The following is a 16,757-nucleotide window of genomic DNA, read 5'->3' on the forward strand; positions in this document are numbered from 1 at the left end:
ATGATTTTCATTTCATTAAACAGTTCTCAGACATAAAATTATCTGCACGTATCAAAGGTGTAGACACAGCCATTAGCAGCAGCAGTTCTTCAGCCTAGTAAATGTTCTTCCAAGGAGGTATCATGAACTTTTGTCTTCACTGAAATTAACTGGGTTTTGAGAAGAACAGGTACTTAGTATCAATCTGCATATGTAAAACATCTGTTCCAAAGATAGCACTGACCTTTGAAGAAATAATTCATAAGGCTATTCACCATCCAGTCATATTTCACAGATTGGAAAAACCCACTGCCCAGCTGAGTGAAAGCAAGCATTAGCAGTGATTTAATTAAAGAGCACATTATATCCCTACCAAGAAAGCTAACTACCTTGATGTTCTCTTGTTCTTGTATCTATTTACTTCTAATAGTTAATCATCTCACTGGGAAGGGTTGCTCTTTTTTTGTTATATACATAGTGCCTAAAATGTCATAATCTCCAGCTTCAGCCCAAGGATACTTTGCAATTTCATAAATTAGAATTGTTGACAATGTACATATGTACCTGAGAATGCTTACACTAGACTATTTTCTCTTTGTTGTAAGTAGAAATTCACTTCAAAGTACAAGCAGTTGATGATCATTATAATTTAATTAGTAGTACTGTCCCCAAAATCATTTCTTATTCAAAAAATAAATTACTATGTTATTATGAAAGAACATGCGTGAACATGCATACATACTGTAGAGACTTTAGATGTGTATTTTTTTCATACAGAATGAATATAAAGGTACAGGAAACATTTTGCTAAAATTTTCCAGCAATCATATTCAATGAACTGTGATAATAAAGGTTTTCAAAAGAGGATTTCTGAATAAGTTTATTCTACACTGGGCTTCTATACTGGGTTATATCTGTAAGTGCCAGAGATCATAAGTCCCAATTTTCAAACAGTATGAGACTGAAGGTTAGAAATTGATATTCTCAATGCTTCTAAAGATCTGCTTTTAAGAAAATGTTTAACCTTCAAAGAAGAAGACTATGCCACATATACAGTTTAAATTGATTGTTGCTGAGGCCAGTTTTAAAATTTAGAATGTTCTAAATTCTAATTTCTCTTCTAAAATGTTAGGAATGGATTCAACTAATTACTTCTATCTACAAATACATGAAAAGTAAAATAATATTGCTGATTGATAGTCTGCTTTGTTGGGTATTAGAAATAACAAAAATTAACAGTGAATAGAGTGAATTGTTGGCTCAAATATTTGAATTTTGTATTGAACTCCCAGTATTGTTTTACTAAACAAAACAAAAATAAAAAACATCCAAACAACATCAACAACAACAAAAATCAAAATCCACCAGATTTTGTGTAAAGATGCCTGCTTATATATTGTTTGTTAGCTACTGAAATCTAAAAAAACTAGACATCTCTAGAGTCCAGAAGTATATGTATTTATATGAGTTGGCAGATAGCTAAACACTGCCCTGAGTTTTATTTGCTCCAACTGATACACTTCCTATGAAAATATTTGTTTAGTTCAGTGAACAAGTTAGCGTTAGTGGTAGGAGGGAGGGTTTTATCTTTTAATTTCTTAAATTAATGTTTTTCATTGATACATTAACTTATCTTTGTAATTTCTGTAAAACACCTACTCTGTGAAATAAAAAATGATTACTTTTCTTGGTTTTGTCTCTGTAGAATCAAAATATGAACCAAATACTGAATGACCAACCTAAAGCTGAAGGAAAAAATGGTGTCAAAATTAAAAATGTAATTCTGAAGAATGAAACAGCAGAAAAATGGCTCTTTGGTAGAACTAGATTTCATCCTGTATTCCCTTGTCCAGTCTCAACTTTGAAATCATATGTCTGTGAAGTAATATATACTCAGTATATTGCTTTGTACCCTGAGTCTCACACACTTCGTACCTTAAAAATATCATTATCAGTCAGGATGACAACAATTTATGAGTTATTTGCACGTGAAATGGCTGATAACTGTTAGGCAGTTAAAAAAGACTGACAGTTCTGATAAAATTGTATTCATGTTACACATGATTTCTCCAACATGACTGCATCTAAATTCTTTATGTTAGTTACTAGTTAACAAATACATGGACATATAACTTGTCTAAACCAATGATATAAATAGGATAAACATTGTAGAATTTGACAAGATAGAGTATATAAGAATTTGCTTTGGAATATTTGGGAAATTACAACTGACAATTTTCTACATATTTACAGTAGGAATTCTTAGGTCACGTGTTAAGTATGTTTTATGTAGATTCAAAATCTCTTCTAAAAGAAGAACAATATTTTCAGCTGCAGAAAAGATGCAAGCAAAGAACAAAGTAGAGTCAAAATAAAACTGTTACTTCTTGGTTTCTGAGTTAAAACAAGTTTCATTCCAGCAAAACTTGTATCTTAGCATTCTTACAGCACAAGAGTGCTTCACACATTATGTTTATATGATGTAGTATTACGTTTATATGACAACAGCCTGAAGTAGCTGGAAACATATCATGATATCCAAAGGAATTGGAGGCTGAATTTCATTTCCATCCAAGCGAAGATAACGAAGGCGAGGGATGTTACCATAAAGACCATAGTCTTCTGCTACAGCAATTGAGACTGGGCATATCTGAGTGCCATTGACACCTGAAAATGTAGATCACACATGTTAGGTAATTTCCATAGGGAGGGATCTTGAAAACTAAAATGTCCTTAGAAAAATAATACAGCCTTGCCCCAGTGTTTGTATAGGACTCACTTTCTCTTGTCAGAGTTGGAATAACACCCACAATTTTATTCATTATTGTAAGAATGCATACTGAGATATCGTAATTTAGAGCAGAGAATCACATATTAAACATGCCGTATTTAACATGCCATAATTGTGAATAAAGCATGCTAGATATATAACCTCATCTTAGACAAAGACTAAAACAAATAGCTTAGACAGTTGTATAATATAAGTATATTTTGAGACATAACTCCAACTTCACAGGAGGCAGAACAAGGCTAATGCTGAGGAATTTTGAAGATCTTACCTCAGTGGTATGCTATAATATTCATATATCTTCTGATTACATCTTCTAAATTTATTTGAAGTTAAGACAGAACAACCACAACAAGAAGAACAAGAAAAAGCATGATTTTTTTTTTTTTTTTTTACCCCAAAAGAAAAGTAGTATTTCAGAACAACACTGCCAAGATGTTGGCAATATCTTTGAAACAGCTTTCATCTTTGTCATGGAGACTGGATGTATACATTTAGCTTGTCAAGGACTTGGAATTTTATCAGAAATACTGTAAAAAGATCTCTTTGCCCGTGTTGTGAAATTTGATTAATACATTTAATTCCCTTGTAAGACATCTGAAGATAAGTCTTGGAAGAAGCAAGGTACAACTTATTTTCTTGTGTGAAGACATGAAAAAGGAAGTTTGAGAATAAGATTTCACTAAGGAAGCAATTACAAAAAGATGTGCAAATGAATCACTGCTGTATAGCAGACAATATTTGTCTTTGCATTTTATAATGCACTTCAAAGAGCCGAAGAGCACTGCTGTCATTAGAAAACAAGATGGCTTCAAATGAACTCTAAAATTCTGTGTTGTTTGATCCAGAAAATATCCCAGTGGAATAGTGTTCATGGGTTAATTATTCCAGCCTTAACATGAGAAGGTAGCTTTTGAACCACAGGCCGGCCACCTATGAAGTGATTTCCTGATAATGTGTGATACAGAGTGATTTGGTTATTGTATAAGTAGTAAATCCTACCCAAATTATTAGAGTAGTAAAAGCCTTTATCTCTTTCAATCCTGGGTTTGTGGGTATATTGCTGAATTTTGCTGGCAAAAGGAGGGACAGGGCAATCCAGTTACATTAGTACAGTTCCCTCAAAAGAACTGATTCATGCAGAGAATAGTGTCAGTCTAAGCAAACCATTTAGACTCCATTTACAAATTCTGGAGAGAAATGGATGCATAGAAAAGTTGACTAGTGTCTCCTGATGATAGGGTGAATTTCCCTCTGGAATTGTAAAGGGCTGAATGGCATTCAAAATAGAAACTGAAATCTTGGGTGGTTATTTTAAATAAGACAAATTTATCCTGTGGACAAGGAGCATAATATTTACACTGAGACTCTGGAGCTGCAGTTGGGGAAAACTAAAGAGATTCTCATTACTGGCTAATACTCTACATCTGCTGAAGAGCTACGAAAGATCCTGTTTCTTTTTCCACTACAAATTCATAAGGTCTCAACATTTAGAAATACAGTTGCTATAGAAGACTAATAGTTCAGGACTCTGACAATTAGACAGGATCTAGAACATAGAGCATTTTCTTCCAAATATCCTAAAATGAATTTTGATAAATTGGTAGTGCTACTTGGCCCAAGGAATTTTCCCTTTCTCTCTGCGTGAAACAATATTATCTCAAAGGAGCTAGCTCAGCCTTCTGACATTCCCCTAGGAAAACTTAAGGTTTGCTCGCTTTTATCAGGTCTTTGACAACCTTGTTGTAACTTCTGATTACCACTGTTCATTGTCTACAATGTTACATCATGCCTTCACCTCTTTTTGCTTCCTTTAACACTCTCTGTCCCATGATTTGACATCTCACAGCCTTGTATGTGTATCTCATAAATAAAATTGCAAACAGCTATAACTTAAAATGTGATGAAACAGGAGTGATGTGTATTTGCTGTAGCCACTATTGGTTTTCATTTTATATTGATTTTGCCTCTAAGTGTTGTGTACTATCGTATTCTGTTGTGCAGTGGGATTCTTGGTGAAGATATAAATAAAATCTTGGTTCCACAAGACCAGGTTACCATTGATTTCACTGGGCTTCAGTGCAATAAAAAGTGCACAAACAATATTTACAGTCAAATTTTTGTGTCTGAACTTTTGCAGTGCCAACAGTGTAACTATGAACGACCAAGAGGAAAGAAAATAGTAGCAAGTGTGCAGGAGTGTCTGATAATAAATGTTGTAGAAGAGGTCAGACTAAGCATGCATAAGTACATTTTCAGATGGACGTTTTTTTATGGAGAAACCAGATCCAAGCTTTCACAATTACTGTTCTTTCAAGTTCTTTACATTTGTTGCATTAAAATTATGACTGACCATTGTCTTCCTGTGCTTAAGAACAATTGCAGACCAATGCCAAAACTTAATTACCTTGCCTGATGGAATTAAATTCCTTGCATGCAGTCTTAAATTTTTTTGATAAACTATCCATCAAAGCATTGTCCAATGGATCCTATGTCATTATTGTACCTCTTGAACAATTACAATCCTGCGGTAATATAGCTTAGATGATATCAGTATTTCCCTTAAGATATTGGTTTTTTAATATATATTTGACTACTTTTTACATGACTGCTAAAAATAAAAACTTCATTGGAAAAAATTAAGAGGAAAATTTCAAAGAGCCTAAGTAATGAATGTTTGATTTGAAAAGTGGTAAAGGCATTTAGAAATGTAAGTCTCTTGGAAAATTAGTGTGACTTAGACTCATGGATATTCATGTGTCATTGGAAAACGAGAACTGAGTTTACAGATACTAGATAGGTTATTATTCACAGTTTAAACTTATTTTAAAACTTTCTTAAGAAAGGAAATAATCTGGCAACTGTTTAAATGCTCTTTTCTACCTTTAACACAAAACACATCTAAACTGGACAAGTTACATTCCAATTATTTCAGTTTACTGTCCATTTGAAGTGATAGGAGACAAAGTCTACACCTAAGGCCTTGAAGTGAAGCAATTAAAATAAATTCCTTTCTAACCAGGGGGCAGTTAAATATGTTTGGTAGCAGCATATGTCATTAGCCTTAACTCTAATTAACCATTAGGCTTTTTGCAGGCCACTTAAAAAGGTTCCAGTTGCACAGAATTCTTCTGTATTTGTCAATTTTCATACATTTGATTTCCCAAATTCAGAATTAATTAAATAATTAGTAGCTATCCTTCTATATGTTTTTCTTTCACACAGAAGCCAAATTGTTACCTTTAGCATGTTTGTGATCAACAGTAACACAACATAGAAAATAATTTGTTCAATTAAATCAGCATGTTAAGAAGACAAATGTGGAGACCTGGCTACATTCTATTCAGTGATAATTAGATAGTGACCACTTTGATTTTGCCCTTGGGCATGAAACAGCTTACTGTACTGGCTAGCAAAAAGCAGCTGCACATTAGTAATCAGAAAGATTTAAGATGTGCAGGATTTGTATGCAGATACTCCACCTGTTCCTGGTGTACCTAGATGCTGGAAACATTGTTAGAAGCAGAGTTAGGATATGACAAGCTTCCTCTGCTACTACAAAGAGATCATCAAAGCAGCTGAAAATACAGTGATTCTGTTAGTTTAGTGAAGTCTCTAAAGTTCTCAGAAACTTTGGAAATATGGAAATATGACAGTTACATAGATGTGCATTGAACATCCCAAACTACTACCCTCTTTTTTTTTTTATTGTTATCTCTTGCATGTTTGTCCCATCATATTTGTGTGAAAACTTAATTTTCTCTCACGAAATGTTCACTGGAGTGTATATATCAAAATTCAAATGGAAAAAATTCCTTAAGCCTCCTACTTCTGATCTGTTTACAAGGATGTCTTTTTTTCTGTATCCCGATGAACATTTTCCAAAAGTTGGTATTACTCAATTGTACATATTTGTTTGTCATATTTAGAACAGAATTGAAAGCTGGCCTCTGGGAGGTCCTATTGCTTATTTCCCTATAACCCCTGGCACATTTTTAATCTCTTCTTTCAAGAAGCACTTTCTGAAGTTAAGAAGCCATTTAAAATGAATTACTTCTTGCTGATATCACTGATGATACACACTTACTTTTGATTCTGTTGTGATCAAGGTGAAGGTGCTCGAGATGAGCATTGATCGGTGGAATTTTAGTGAGCTGGTTATGAGACAGCTGTAGGTCTAGAATAGATGAAACATTAAACCCATTTGGGGGAATGCCTTCATCAGATAATTTATTGTAGTTCAGCCTAAGGAAAGTCACTTTGGGTATTGCACTGAAGTAGTTTTCTGGTATAACTTCAATGGAGTTGTTGTCTAAAAACAGCTGCAGTGTGTTAGCTGGAATGCTTAAAGGCATCTTTTTGAGGGAATTTTTTGCTATGTTGAGTTGCATAAGACTGTTGAGTCCTTGGAAGGTGTCACTTTGAAGAGCGCTGTCCAACAAGTTATTCTGGTGCAAATCTAACATAGTGAGATTTTCCAAATTGCTGAAGACTCCTTCTGGGATTCTGGAGATTTTGTTTCTAGCCAGCCTCAGCTGTTCCAAGCCCACTGGTAATGGTGCTGGCACCTCTTCCAACTCATTATCTTCAAGGAATAAGTACAACAGCCTTTTCAGCTTGCTGAGCACACCACTCTCAATTCCATTGTTGGTGATTTTATTCTTGTTCAAATTTATCCATCTTAAATGAGTGGCATTAACAAAAGGCTTCTCTGAAATTGTTTCAATTAGGTTGTTTTGAAGATAGAGGTACCAAATTCTTGCTGGGATTGCAGGTATTTCTTTAAGTCCTTTGTTATCACAGTATAATGCATTGGGGAAACTAGGAGGACAAAAACACTCTTGTGGACACTCAAAAGTGTAATGAGACCAATGCTCAGGATCCAGCTCGTTATAAACTTGTCTCACAGTTCGAGTCCACACAGAATGGACTAAAAATAATAACAAAAGACTTGGGCAGACTTTTAGAGTCATCATTTGCCTTAGAAGGGGAAAAAAACAATTAGTTGTCTCAAGAGAACTCTCTAACAACATACCAAATTAACAAAGCATTATTACACTACAAATAATATTTCCTTTATACACAAATTCTGTCACCCATGGTATTTCCTAAATAGTAACACAAGGTATAAACAGTTTAGCATTATATGTTGAATATTTTCCTGATCTAACTTAGTTTTCATGATGGCTATAAATTTAACTGATGTTCATGCAGGGATCATTTCAAAGAATCTGTAAGAATGGAGTGTGTCTCTGAATTAAATCATTCCTTCTTATTCATTTATTTTATTTTATTTATTTTAAAATCTGCATTGAGCTTTCTGTGTAAGATAATTTATGTAATTTATCATCTTCAATAATGCTATCAATACTGTGATGATATTAATACCTTTGTAGTCTGTGTTACTCCCTTTAACATTAATCCTATGATCTTTTTTGGTTTTCCTCTCTTCTAAATTATAGTGGCATCTGGATCAGATTTTCCAGGTCTTTTCTCATCACATAAAAGTGAAAGATCAAAGAATGTTTTAACAGCTGTTTGTTGGGCATGTTCTTAAAAAGCTTGGAGGGAATATGTTTGAGTAATCCATTTCCCTTCCTCCCTTTCTCTTTCAAATTCAAAGTTATGAATTGTCTTTTCTATAGCAAAGAGGCAAAACAAATGCATGATCTAAATTAAATAAAAGGCAAGTCCAAACTGAATTAGCTCATATACAGTCATGCATTTTGCAACTTTTTCACTGACTTAATTACTTGTTGTGCTAATACTTTTCACCATTAAACAATGAATAAGATCATTAATGATCACTTGCTTCATCAGGACATATTTATGTAGCGCAAAAACAGTGCTTCACAAACTTTATTACCTTGTTTGCTTTTCAAAATGCAAAAGCAAGAGAGGGCTGAGATTTCTGGTAAAAATACAGATATTAGTTGTGGAAAAAACACCACATTTAAATAAAGAGGGAATTATTTCCTATGTCTAGTGCACCATTAAGATTAAACAGCTCAGTTAATTGCAGCATATCATATGCAACCAGATAATAGTGTTCATTTTTGTCATTACCAGTAACAAGTGCAAAATCCTACAGATGATCTAGTCTCAGAATCTGATATTTGGAATTATTCCAAAACAGGGCAAATAAAATATTTCTAAAGAACAACATATTTAATTCTCACTCTGTAAATATACATAATAATATGATATCATAATAAGAATAATATTTTTTAAAGAAATATAAAGTAATTTACCTTGTCAGTCAAGTTCCTGGAGCTGTCTGCAGCCAGTTAGAAATCACTGTTACAGCCTTTGGCTGCTAACCACTGTGTTTGCTTCCTGTCCTAAGAATTAATAGCATATAAAACTTGAATTATGTGCTAACATTCCCAGATGTATTACCATACACACCTTATTAGCTATTGTTCCTAATTTGACGTTGCTTCAGAATTTGGGCTTACCTCAGCTTTCTTGGATCTCCCCTTTCTATTGGTCACTGCTGTTAGACTGTAATAGCTTGAGTCAGGCTACAAGCCGCGTTCTATGAATACAGCCTAATATATACGCATCAGTGACTGCAGCTTTTAACCCCTAAAATAGCTAAGGCACCTCAGCACCTAGGCAAGAAAAGGCAGGAAATCCTGACTTGAATATTAAGCAACCACAGAGCTGAAGTTATTTGATTCTTACATTTTAGCAGATGAGATGATCTGGTCTAGATGAAACAGGTAACACAAAGTGTTCCTTTATTCAATAGTTTTGTCAAATTATACTTTACACACAAAGCTTGCTTACATCATAATTCATTCTCGTAATACCTGAACTGGCCACAAAGCATTAAAACCAGTGCCATCTGTTCCAGCGGAAATCTTTTATTTGATTTTGATTAAATGCAGATGCTGCCTTGCCATTTAAAGATGTAATTCTTGATTAAAGGAAGAAGATAGCAAAAGCATTTGCTAAGATCTTTTTAATAATTAAAAAGGATTAAAACATGACTTTTCCTCTTTCTTCTGAGGCATTTTTACACATATTTCTACTAAGATATGATATTCCACAGTGCCTCCTGCAGTGAGGTCTGTTTTTAATTATCAAGGCACCAATTAATTGCCTTGTTTTATCATTGATCTAAAGAAAACTCTTTCCAGCCAACTCATTTTCCAAAGCATAGATGCCTATTTCTCACATTAAATACTTCAGGGGGATTTTTGTTTTCTTTTCTGATACAAATAGTAACAGATAAGTATCAGGAAAACTATCCAGGCTCAAAGCCAGAGCATAAATATTTTAAAAGAAAAGTTAATGAAAATGCTACAAACATAAAATACATCCTCAAAGCTTTTATGAGTTTATACATGCTATAAAACATATAATAAATTTAATACCGTTCAATCTAAGTTTTTTAGTAATAAAATCTCCAGTAACGTACTTCATAATGTTTAATTCTTTGATTCCCAAATTCAGAATGTCTAAGAAGAGGTTTAAGAAATATCTAGTAATCTAGTCATCATTTTAATCCTCATTCTTTTATTTTGCAAGAATATTTGACACAAATAAATAAATAAAAGGAAATCAACCTTTAGGAACATTTTCAACTTCCACTGACTTCAGTAAGGCTAATGTTAAGCACATTTTAAAGTTTTGTTAACAAGTACATATTGGTCCTAGTATGCTTTTTGTTTAGGGGAAAAAAAAAACCAACATTCTTGTTACCTGCTATTTTGATGTAGCTTATGTGCTTAAAAACAAAACAACAGATTAAGTGCTTCACTCCAATAGAACTGCAGATTCTTCACCATCTCTTATATTTACATCTATACCTAAAAATAAAAGTTCTAACTTTCAGCAGATGATATACTACCTATGAGCAAAAAATTAAATGTGTCATACTAACCTTCTCATTATGAGTGCCACTTTAAAGAACTAGGCCTTAAAATGTTTCCTCCTGCAGCAGTCATCCAGCTACATGCAAGTGACCAGAAAGTCAGCTGGACTCCATGGAAGGGAGGTGGGAAAAGATGGAAAGCAACACAGTATGAATGTTAAAATAGTTGTGTTTGGTTACAACTGACTTAAGGAGGCTTTACAATGAAAAGTATATCTATGATTTTTGTCAAAGCCAGCCAGTACAGCTTAAATCTGGTTTGCATTTGTGCTAAGTCTTCACAAAGTACATATAGAAAGGATCTGGAGTTTTTGTGATCTGTTCACCATTAAGGAACGAGCCAAGACTTTCACAAATACTGAAATGAAAAGTTTAAAACAGTGAGTAGTGGTGGCAGATATCTGCTGTGACACACTCCAATGCAAGCTGCCAGATGTTGTACATTTAACAAGAAAGATTTGTTATTCTTGTACTTCAGGAGGTTCTGAGTTTACCCTTTAGCCTGCTGATCATGTACAGATGTTCATTATGTTATCACAAAAGTCCTAGGCAGAGGGATGAGTAGGTTATCTTGTGACAGACAGTGGGGCTCTTTGGGTAAACTGCTGTTTGCCAAGGGAGAAGCACGTCATTATTATGTGACATCTGTGGATTTGGAGACCAGGTATTTCATTGAGTTGTTGGAGCAGGTACAGAAGAGCACTCATACGATCAGAGGGCTGGAGCACCTCCCCTACACCTGGATGAGAGAGCAGCGTCATTCCAGTATCCAAAGGGGGCCTACAGGAAAGCCGGGGGGTGGACTTTTAATGACGGCATGTAGTAACAGGACAAGGTGAAATGGTTTTAAAATGGGAGAGAGCAGATTTAGACTTGACATTAGGAAGAAATTCTTTACTGTGAAGGTGGTGAGACACTGGAAGATCTGCCTTCCACTGTGAACTCCACCTCCCTGGAATCATTCAAGGCCAGGCTGGATGGGGCTTTGAGCAGCCTGGTCTAGACGGAGATGTCCCTGCTAGTGTGTATTCTCACCTGTATTCAAACATTTTGAAAAGAGTGCTTTGGGAACACATGACTGGGTACCCAAATAGATATTGCAGAAAGGCCTGCTTTCCAAGAAACCATCAAGACTGCCCACAAATTCTCCTGTTTTGCATCTCCATCATCTGGTGTCGCTAGTAATTATTTAAAGGGTGCAATGTACGGTGATAAACTTTTACAGGCTAATAAAAGATCATGGCCAAGATTTTCGAAAATGACTAATGGTTTGGGAGACTTTTCATTCTGAGTGTCCAACCTGAGACATTTTCCAAGGCCTCACTTTCTACAAGAGTAATTCTTAAGCTGTGAAGCTGAGCAACCAAAATATCAGTGAAGCACAAAATGTCCCTGAGATGATGAACAATCTCCAAGACTGTATTTGCATGATAATAAAAGGAAATGCAAATACGACTACAACAAAAATCCCATGAATACTCATTCTGTGGATTTTGCAGGGCTTTTGAAAATAAATTGTTGGGATTGTTACAGTTTAAGGAATATGTCTGAAATGATTTTGGCTCCATATTTATCCTGGAAATTCACACAGTTAATCAATCTCATAATAGATCTGTCAGAAGAAAAATAAAAATAAAAATTGGAGAGTGAGGGGACAAAAAGGGCTAAAAAGCAGAGTATCAAGAATTACAGGCAGGAGATATGGATAACTGAGACTTCTGTAAGAATCTGCTTCAGTACTGACATTGCTGACAGGAAAGAAATGCATTGCTTTCTTTAAGTAATGGCTGCCATATGTCTCAGATTTAGTATGAAGCAAGGTCTGTTAAACATTAAGCATGTGTGTAGATCATTACCAGCAAAGCCAAGAATATACTGCAAGCATATCTAATTCACCACCCTGTGGATTTCTTCATTTAACAAAGACTTCCATCCAGTATACCTAATTTGATTACTACTTTACTAAAAAGTTATACATCATGCCCCAAAGGACAATCTGTTTATCTGTAATACATTTTAAAATTCCCTCCAGGATGACTACAGAGATGGAGATGCTTCAAAAATCTTAAAAAAAAAATAGTCCACACACAGTTCAAGCAACTTTCACCAAGTACTCAGCAGCTCCAGACTGTCATGCAGTCTGCTTAAGCCATATGTTTACATTTATTCAGGGTTCCCCTGCCTCTTTCAGTTCTGAAGATTGGCACGTAGTGGTGATATATTCCAATTGTTTTCTTCGGAGTCTCTAGTATAATGCTATGTTTTAGTTCTAGGAGAAAAACAGCAAGGTGTTGCTGCTAAGCAGTGCAGCACACAGCCAAAGCCATTCTCCGCTAAGGGCCCAAGAAGTTGGTGTTAACAGAATCAGGACAGCTGATTTAAACTGGCAAAGGGGATATTCCATACCTTATGACACCACGAAGAGAGTTTTGTAGGGAATGAGTTCATCTGTCTTCTGCTCACCGGGAGGCTAACTGGGCATCAGTCAGTGGGTGGTGAGCAATTTCTTGTGCTTCACTTATTATATTGTCATAACTATTATCATCTTCCTTTTTGTAAATAGTTTTATCTCAACCCACAAATTCTGTTTTGGGTGAACTCCCTTGTGAAACCTCCAGTGAGAACTGAGTAGCTCAGTTTAAATTCATCCTTGAAGAGTAGCATATTTCAGAATAGAATAACTATGGAAAAGAGTTCAGCTGCTATGGGGAGGTACAGAGCTCTTCCAAATATGCTTCATTAAAGAATGTTTAGCTTTCTGTTCTCTTTCTGTTTTGAATTCTTCACCATGGTGACACAGTAAAGTTCCACACCAGGATGTCAAGATCAGGTTTTTACCTTGGCTAGCTAGGTTTAACCTACTTGTCATGTAAATGTAGCTGTTAATCTCTTACCTTAATTTGTGTTGAAGTTTTCAATGATTTCAACATTGAAACAAATATATTCTATGTTAATATCACAGACTTGATTTTTAAAATGGTAGATATGCAGCACAATATGCTAGATGTATCTTAAATTAAAATATCCAACTTACACATTTGTAAATTACAAATATACACTTAGTTCTTGGGCCTGCATTTAACTATTGAGATGACTGATATTTGCTGGGCAACTAATGGTAAATTAAAGCATGTATTAGTCATTCAGTGACTATTGTATCTTCAGTATTGAAAAATAAATTATCAGATTAAATCTTTGAAGGTAACATGAAACATAGTGAAAACAGGCTGTGTGGAATTAGTGTTTCTTCTATTCTTTTATTTTGTTCTGTTGTTAAAGTAGTGTAAAATTATTTGAACACTTATTCTTTTTAGATTCCCACAGTAAGTTGATGAATCCTGAGAAGTTCAGACTTTTAGAAAGTACTTTATTCTGAAAGAAATAGCAAGGGTTTCAAAAAAGAGTACCCCCACAGCTTAATGAAAAATATACTGTTGGTCTTTTATAATAAAACTGTAATATATTAATTCTGCCAGATGAGAAATTCAAGGTGAAACTGCTTTTTCAAGATTTTGAAAGAAAATCCAAATGGCAGAAGTATATGAAAATGTAAACCATACTTCACTTTCCATTAATTGTAATATATTTTCATATAATTGTTAATGCAGATACTCTTTGGGAAAAACTGAACAAAAAATATGTGATTTTTTAATAGTCAGGTTTGTCATAATTTTCAACAGCTGGCAATTCCAAAGTACTCATGTTCTCTTCCAGAGTCTGGACTTGAAGCTAGAATCTCACTCATCATCAGTACTCCAGTCACCAATTATCCTTTCAGATAGAACATGTTGAAACATCTTTACAGTGTAGATTAGAGTCCTCAACAAGCACTACATCTTTATATTATAGATAAAAGACCCCAGCAAGCATTTCAGCAGAACATAACTTTTTTTTTATTATTTATTTATTTATTTATTTATTTTTTTAAGAAAGCTGGAGTCCAGCTCTGTGGGAGAATCAGGTGACTCTCCACTCATCACAGTGGCTGCTGTGAATTTCAGAAATAAATACCTCGTTCCTTTCTGCACTATATGGGTAATACACACTTCGTGTCAAGGCTGTGGAATTCATTAGGAACAGCATTCTCATCTTCTGAGTCTAGAGTGGGCCTGAAAAATCCTGCAGGAGATGACTTCTATTACCTAAACTGTGTAAAAGAAATCAACACAACTCTATTTAATACTTTGAATCAAAAATATTTCTCAAAATCAGTGTGGTTGGCACATAATCTTGGAATTCTTTTGAGAACTCACAAGCTTTCATGTTTAGTTGTTTGACAGTAAAATAGTCCTAATCATCATTAAGTCTAAATGTAAAGTTCAGGAAACATTTGTTTACCTTGGAAAAAAAGTTGACAGAGTAAGATGCAAAGCAGAAGCACACAATGAGATACCAGAAAGTTCATGGGAAAAAAACAACAACAACAAAAATAAAAACAGAACATTGAGAGACAGCATTTGGCCTTGTTTGTTTTGTAGACAGCTTACTCTTATATTGGTATACAAGGTATGACATTTATAAAAACTTACAGTACTTCTGTCTGCAGTCTGATGCATGTTTCAGTAAAGGCATTATTTCCAAAAGAAATACATATTTTGATAGGCACTACTCAGTATATTCTGAAGTGTCTTCATAATTTTTGGAATGTGTTCTCTAGTCAGGTTGATCAGACAACACTGCTGTCCTGAACACTGCACCACATGCTGCAAGATGCAAAAATGTTCTTTTACACAGCCTATCTGTCCGTACCGTTAAATCTAACAGCCTGTTTTCTTTGCATGTCCAAAGGCTCTAAGATTATTTGATTGCCTCTGCAGCTGTTCCAGATGCTGCCTAAGCAATACAAGAACTGATCGAGTCACAATAGTAAAGAAAATAGGAGATGCAATTTTCACACTAGCAATTCCTGGCATAGAAATTCTCTAGGTCACTAATAGCTAGTACAGTAGTGTCTTTCTCTATGTGTTGGTGTGTCAATCACAGCAAGAAGCCTGTCCATCACAAGAAAATACATTATTATAGGCATTATTGCCATGCAGGCAATGTTCTATGCCCCAAGGTGCAGCTATCAATGAGCTCTACAAGTGATATCCTGAAGGGATATGAGATATGTGTTTTTGCATGTCTGGTGAGTGCTAGAAAATTAAATCTAGCAAATGCCATATTATTAAGCAGCTGGTTATGTTTTGTGACAAGAAAAATTTCTTACCATTCTTACTGGTATCCCAGACTAAACTACTCTCTCTCATCAACATTCATACCTGTCACTTGGAAAAGAAAGATTTAGAGAGTTTGGTTGTGAACAAAATGTTTGGTTTTTGCTATCTCCGCTGCTGAGATTCTTCAGCAGGTTGCTGTATGCAACAATAAATACATGGCCTACATGCTAATCTTATTCCAAGTAACCCTTTATCACAGAATCTGACAGAATGCATAGGCAGAATTCATAAGCCTTTTTAAATCATGTGCTGTTTTTTTTTCATTAACACTTAAAAGTATTAGACTGCTATTAGTAATGAATTCAAACACTTGTTCAAAATTTCACTGAGGATAGTTTTCTTGGAGGAAATAAACAACTCTATGATTCTGTATATGTAGAAACTTAAGGACTCACGAATGCTATCTAATAGTAACTTATAGAATGAAAACTGAAGTCTTCAGGGCAAAGAACTTATGATGTGATTCATTGAGCACAGTCTTGAGTGATTCAAACTCACCTCTGAACTTGTTCAAGTTGGATTCATCAGGAAGATTCCTGAATCTCAGCAACACTTTTTAGTTATAGCATGGTAGAGATATGGTTAAAAAATATTCTCATCTAGTTTATAAGCACAGCTTAATTTCTGACCTTGCAGACTGTTGCGTGGTTAGGAATGCTCAGCTTTTTTTTTGTTTTTAGGCTGTTGTGCTTTGCATAATAAAATGATTATTTACTGAGGCACTTGAACCTGACTTTCCTTCATTCAAGATGACTGCCCTAAAGCACAGTTTCAGCTCTCCTTGTTTTCCTCTGTGCCTACTGATTTTTTAAATACTCATAGTACATGCTAAAATTTTAGAAGATATTTTTCCATGAATTTTGTTTAGCTTATTAATTAAGTTCTTTTC

The 16,757-nt window shown here is 34.7% G+C and overlaps 1 protein-coding gene across 5 annotated transcripts; it reads right to left on the reverse strand.

Moving 5' to 3' along the window:
• Positions 1 to 611: 611 nt before the first annotated feature.
• On the reverse strand, positions 612 to 10,833 carry KERA (keratocan). 5 transcript variants are annotated; one of them, XM_085518857.1, is made up of 4 exons: positions 10,659 to 10,833; positions 9,019 to 9,108; positions 6,855 to 7,747; positions 612 to 2,646 (listed from the first exon to the last, which is right to left on the reverse strand). In XM_085518857.1, the coding sequence occupies exons 3-4, from the start codon at positions 7,741 to 7,743 to the stop codon at positions 2,474 to 2,476; spliced, it is 1,062 nt and encodes a 353-aa protein (XP_085374983.1). In that variant the 5' UTR covers positions 7,744 to 7,747; positions 9,019 to 9,108; positions 10,659 to 10,833; the 3' UTR covers positions 612 to 2,473.
• Positions 10,834 to 16,757: the final 5,924 nt, after the last annotated feature.

This window comes from Coturnix japonica, chromosome 1 (assembly GCF_054131305.1).
Source record: "Coturnix japonica strain WE chromosome 1, WE-NBRP24, whole genome shotgun sequence".
In the NCBI taxonomy this organism is placed as follows: Eukaryota; Metazoa; Chordata; class Aves; order Galliformes; family Phasianidae; genus Coturnix; species Coturnix japonica.

What these genes read in the sequence shown, in the direction of transcription:
- KERA (XM_085518857.1), bottom strand. Translation starts at nt 7,743, where the DNA reads ATGATGACTCTAAAAGTCTGCCCAAGTCTTTTGTTATTATTTTTAGTC. An exon ending in TGATCACAACAGAATCAAAA is followed by an intron (nt 2,647 to 6,854) that starts GTAAGTGTGTAT and finishes CTACATTTTCAG; the next exon opens with GTGTCAATGGCACTCAGATA.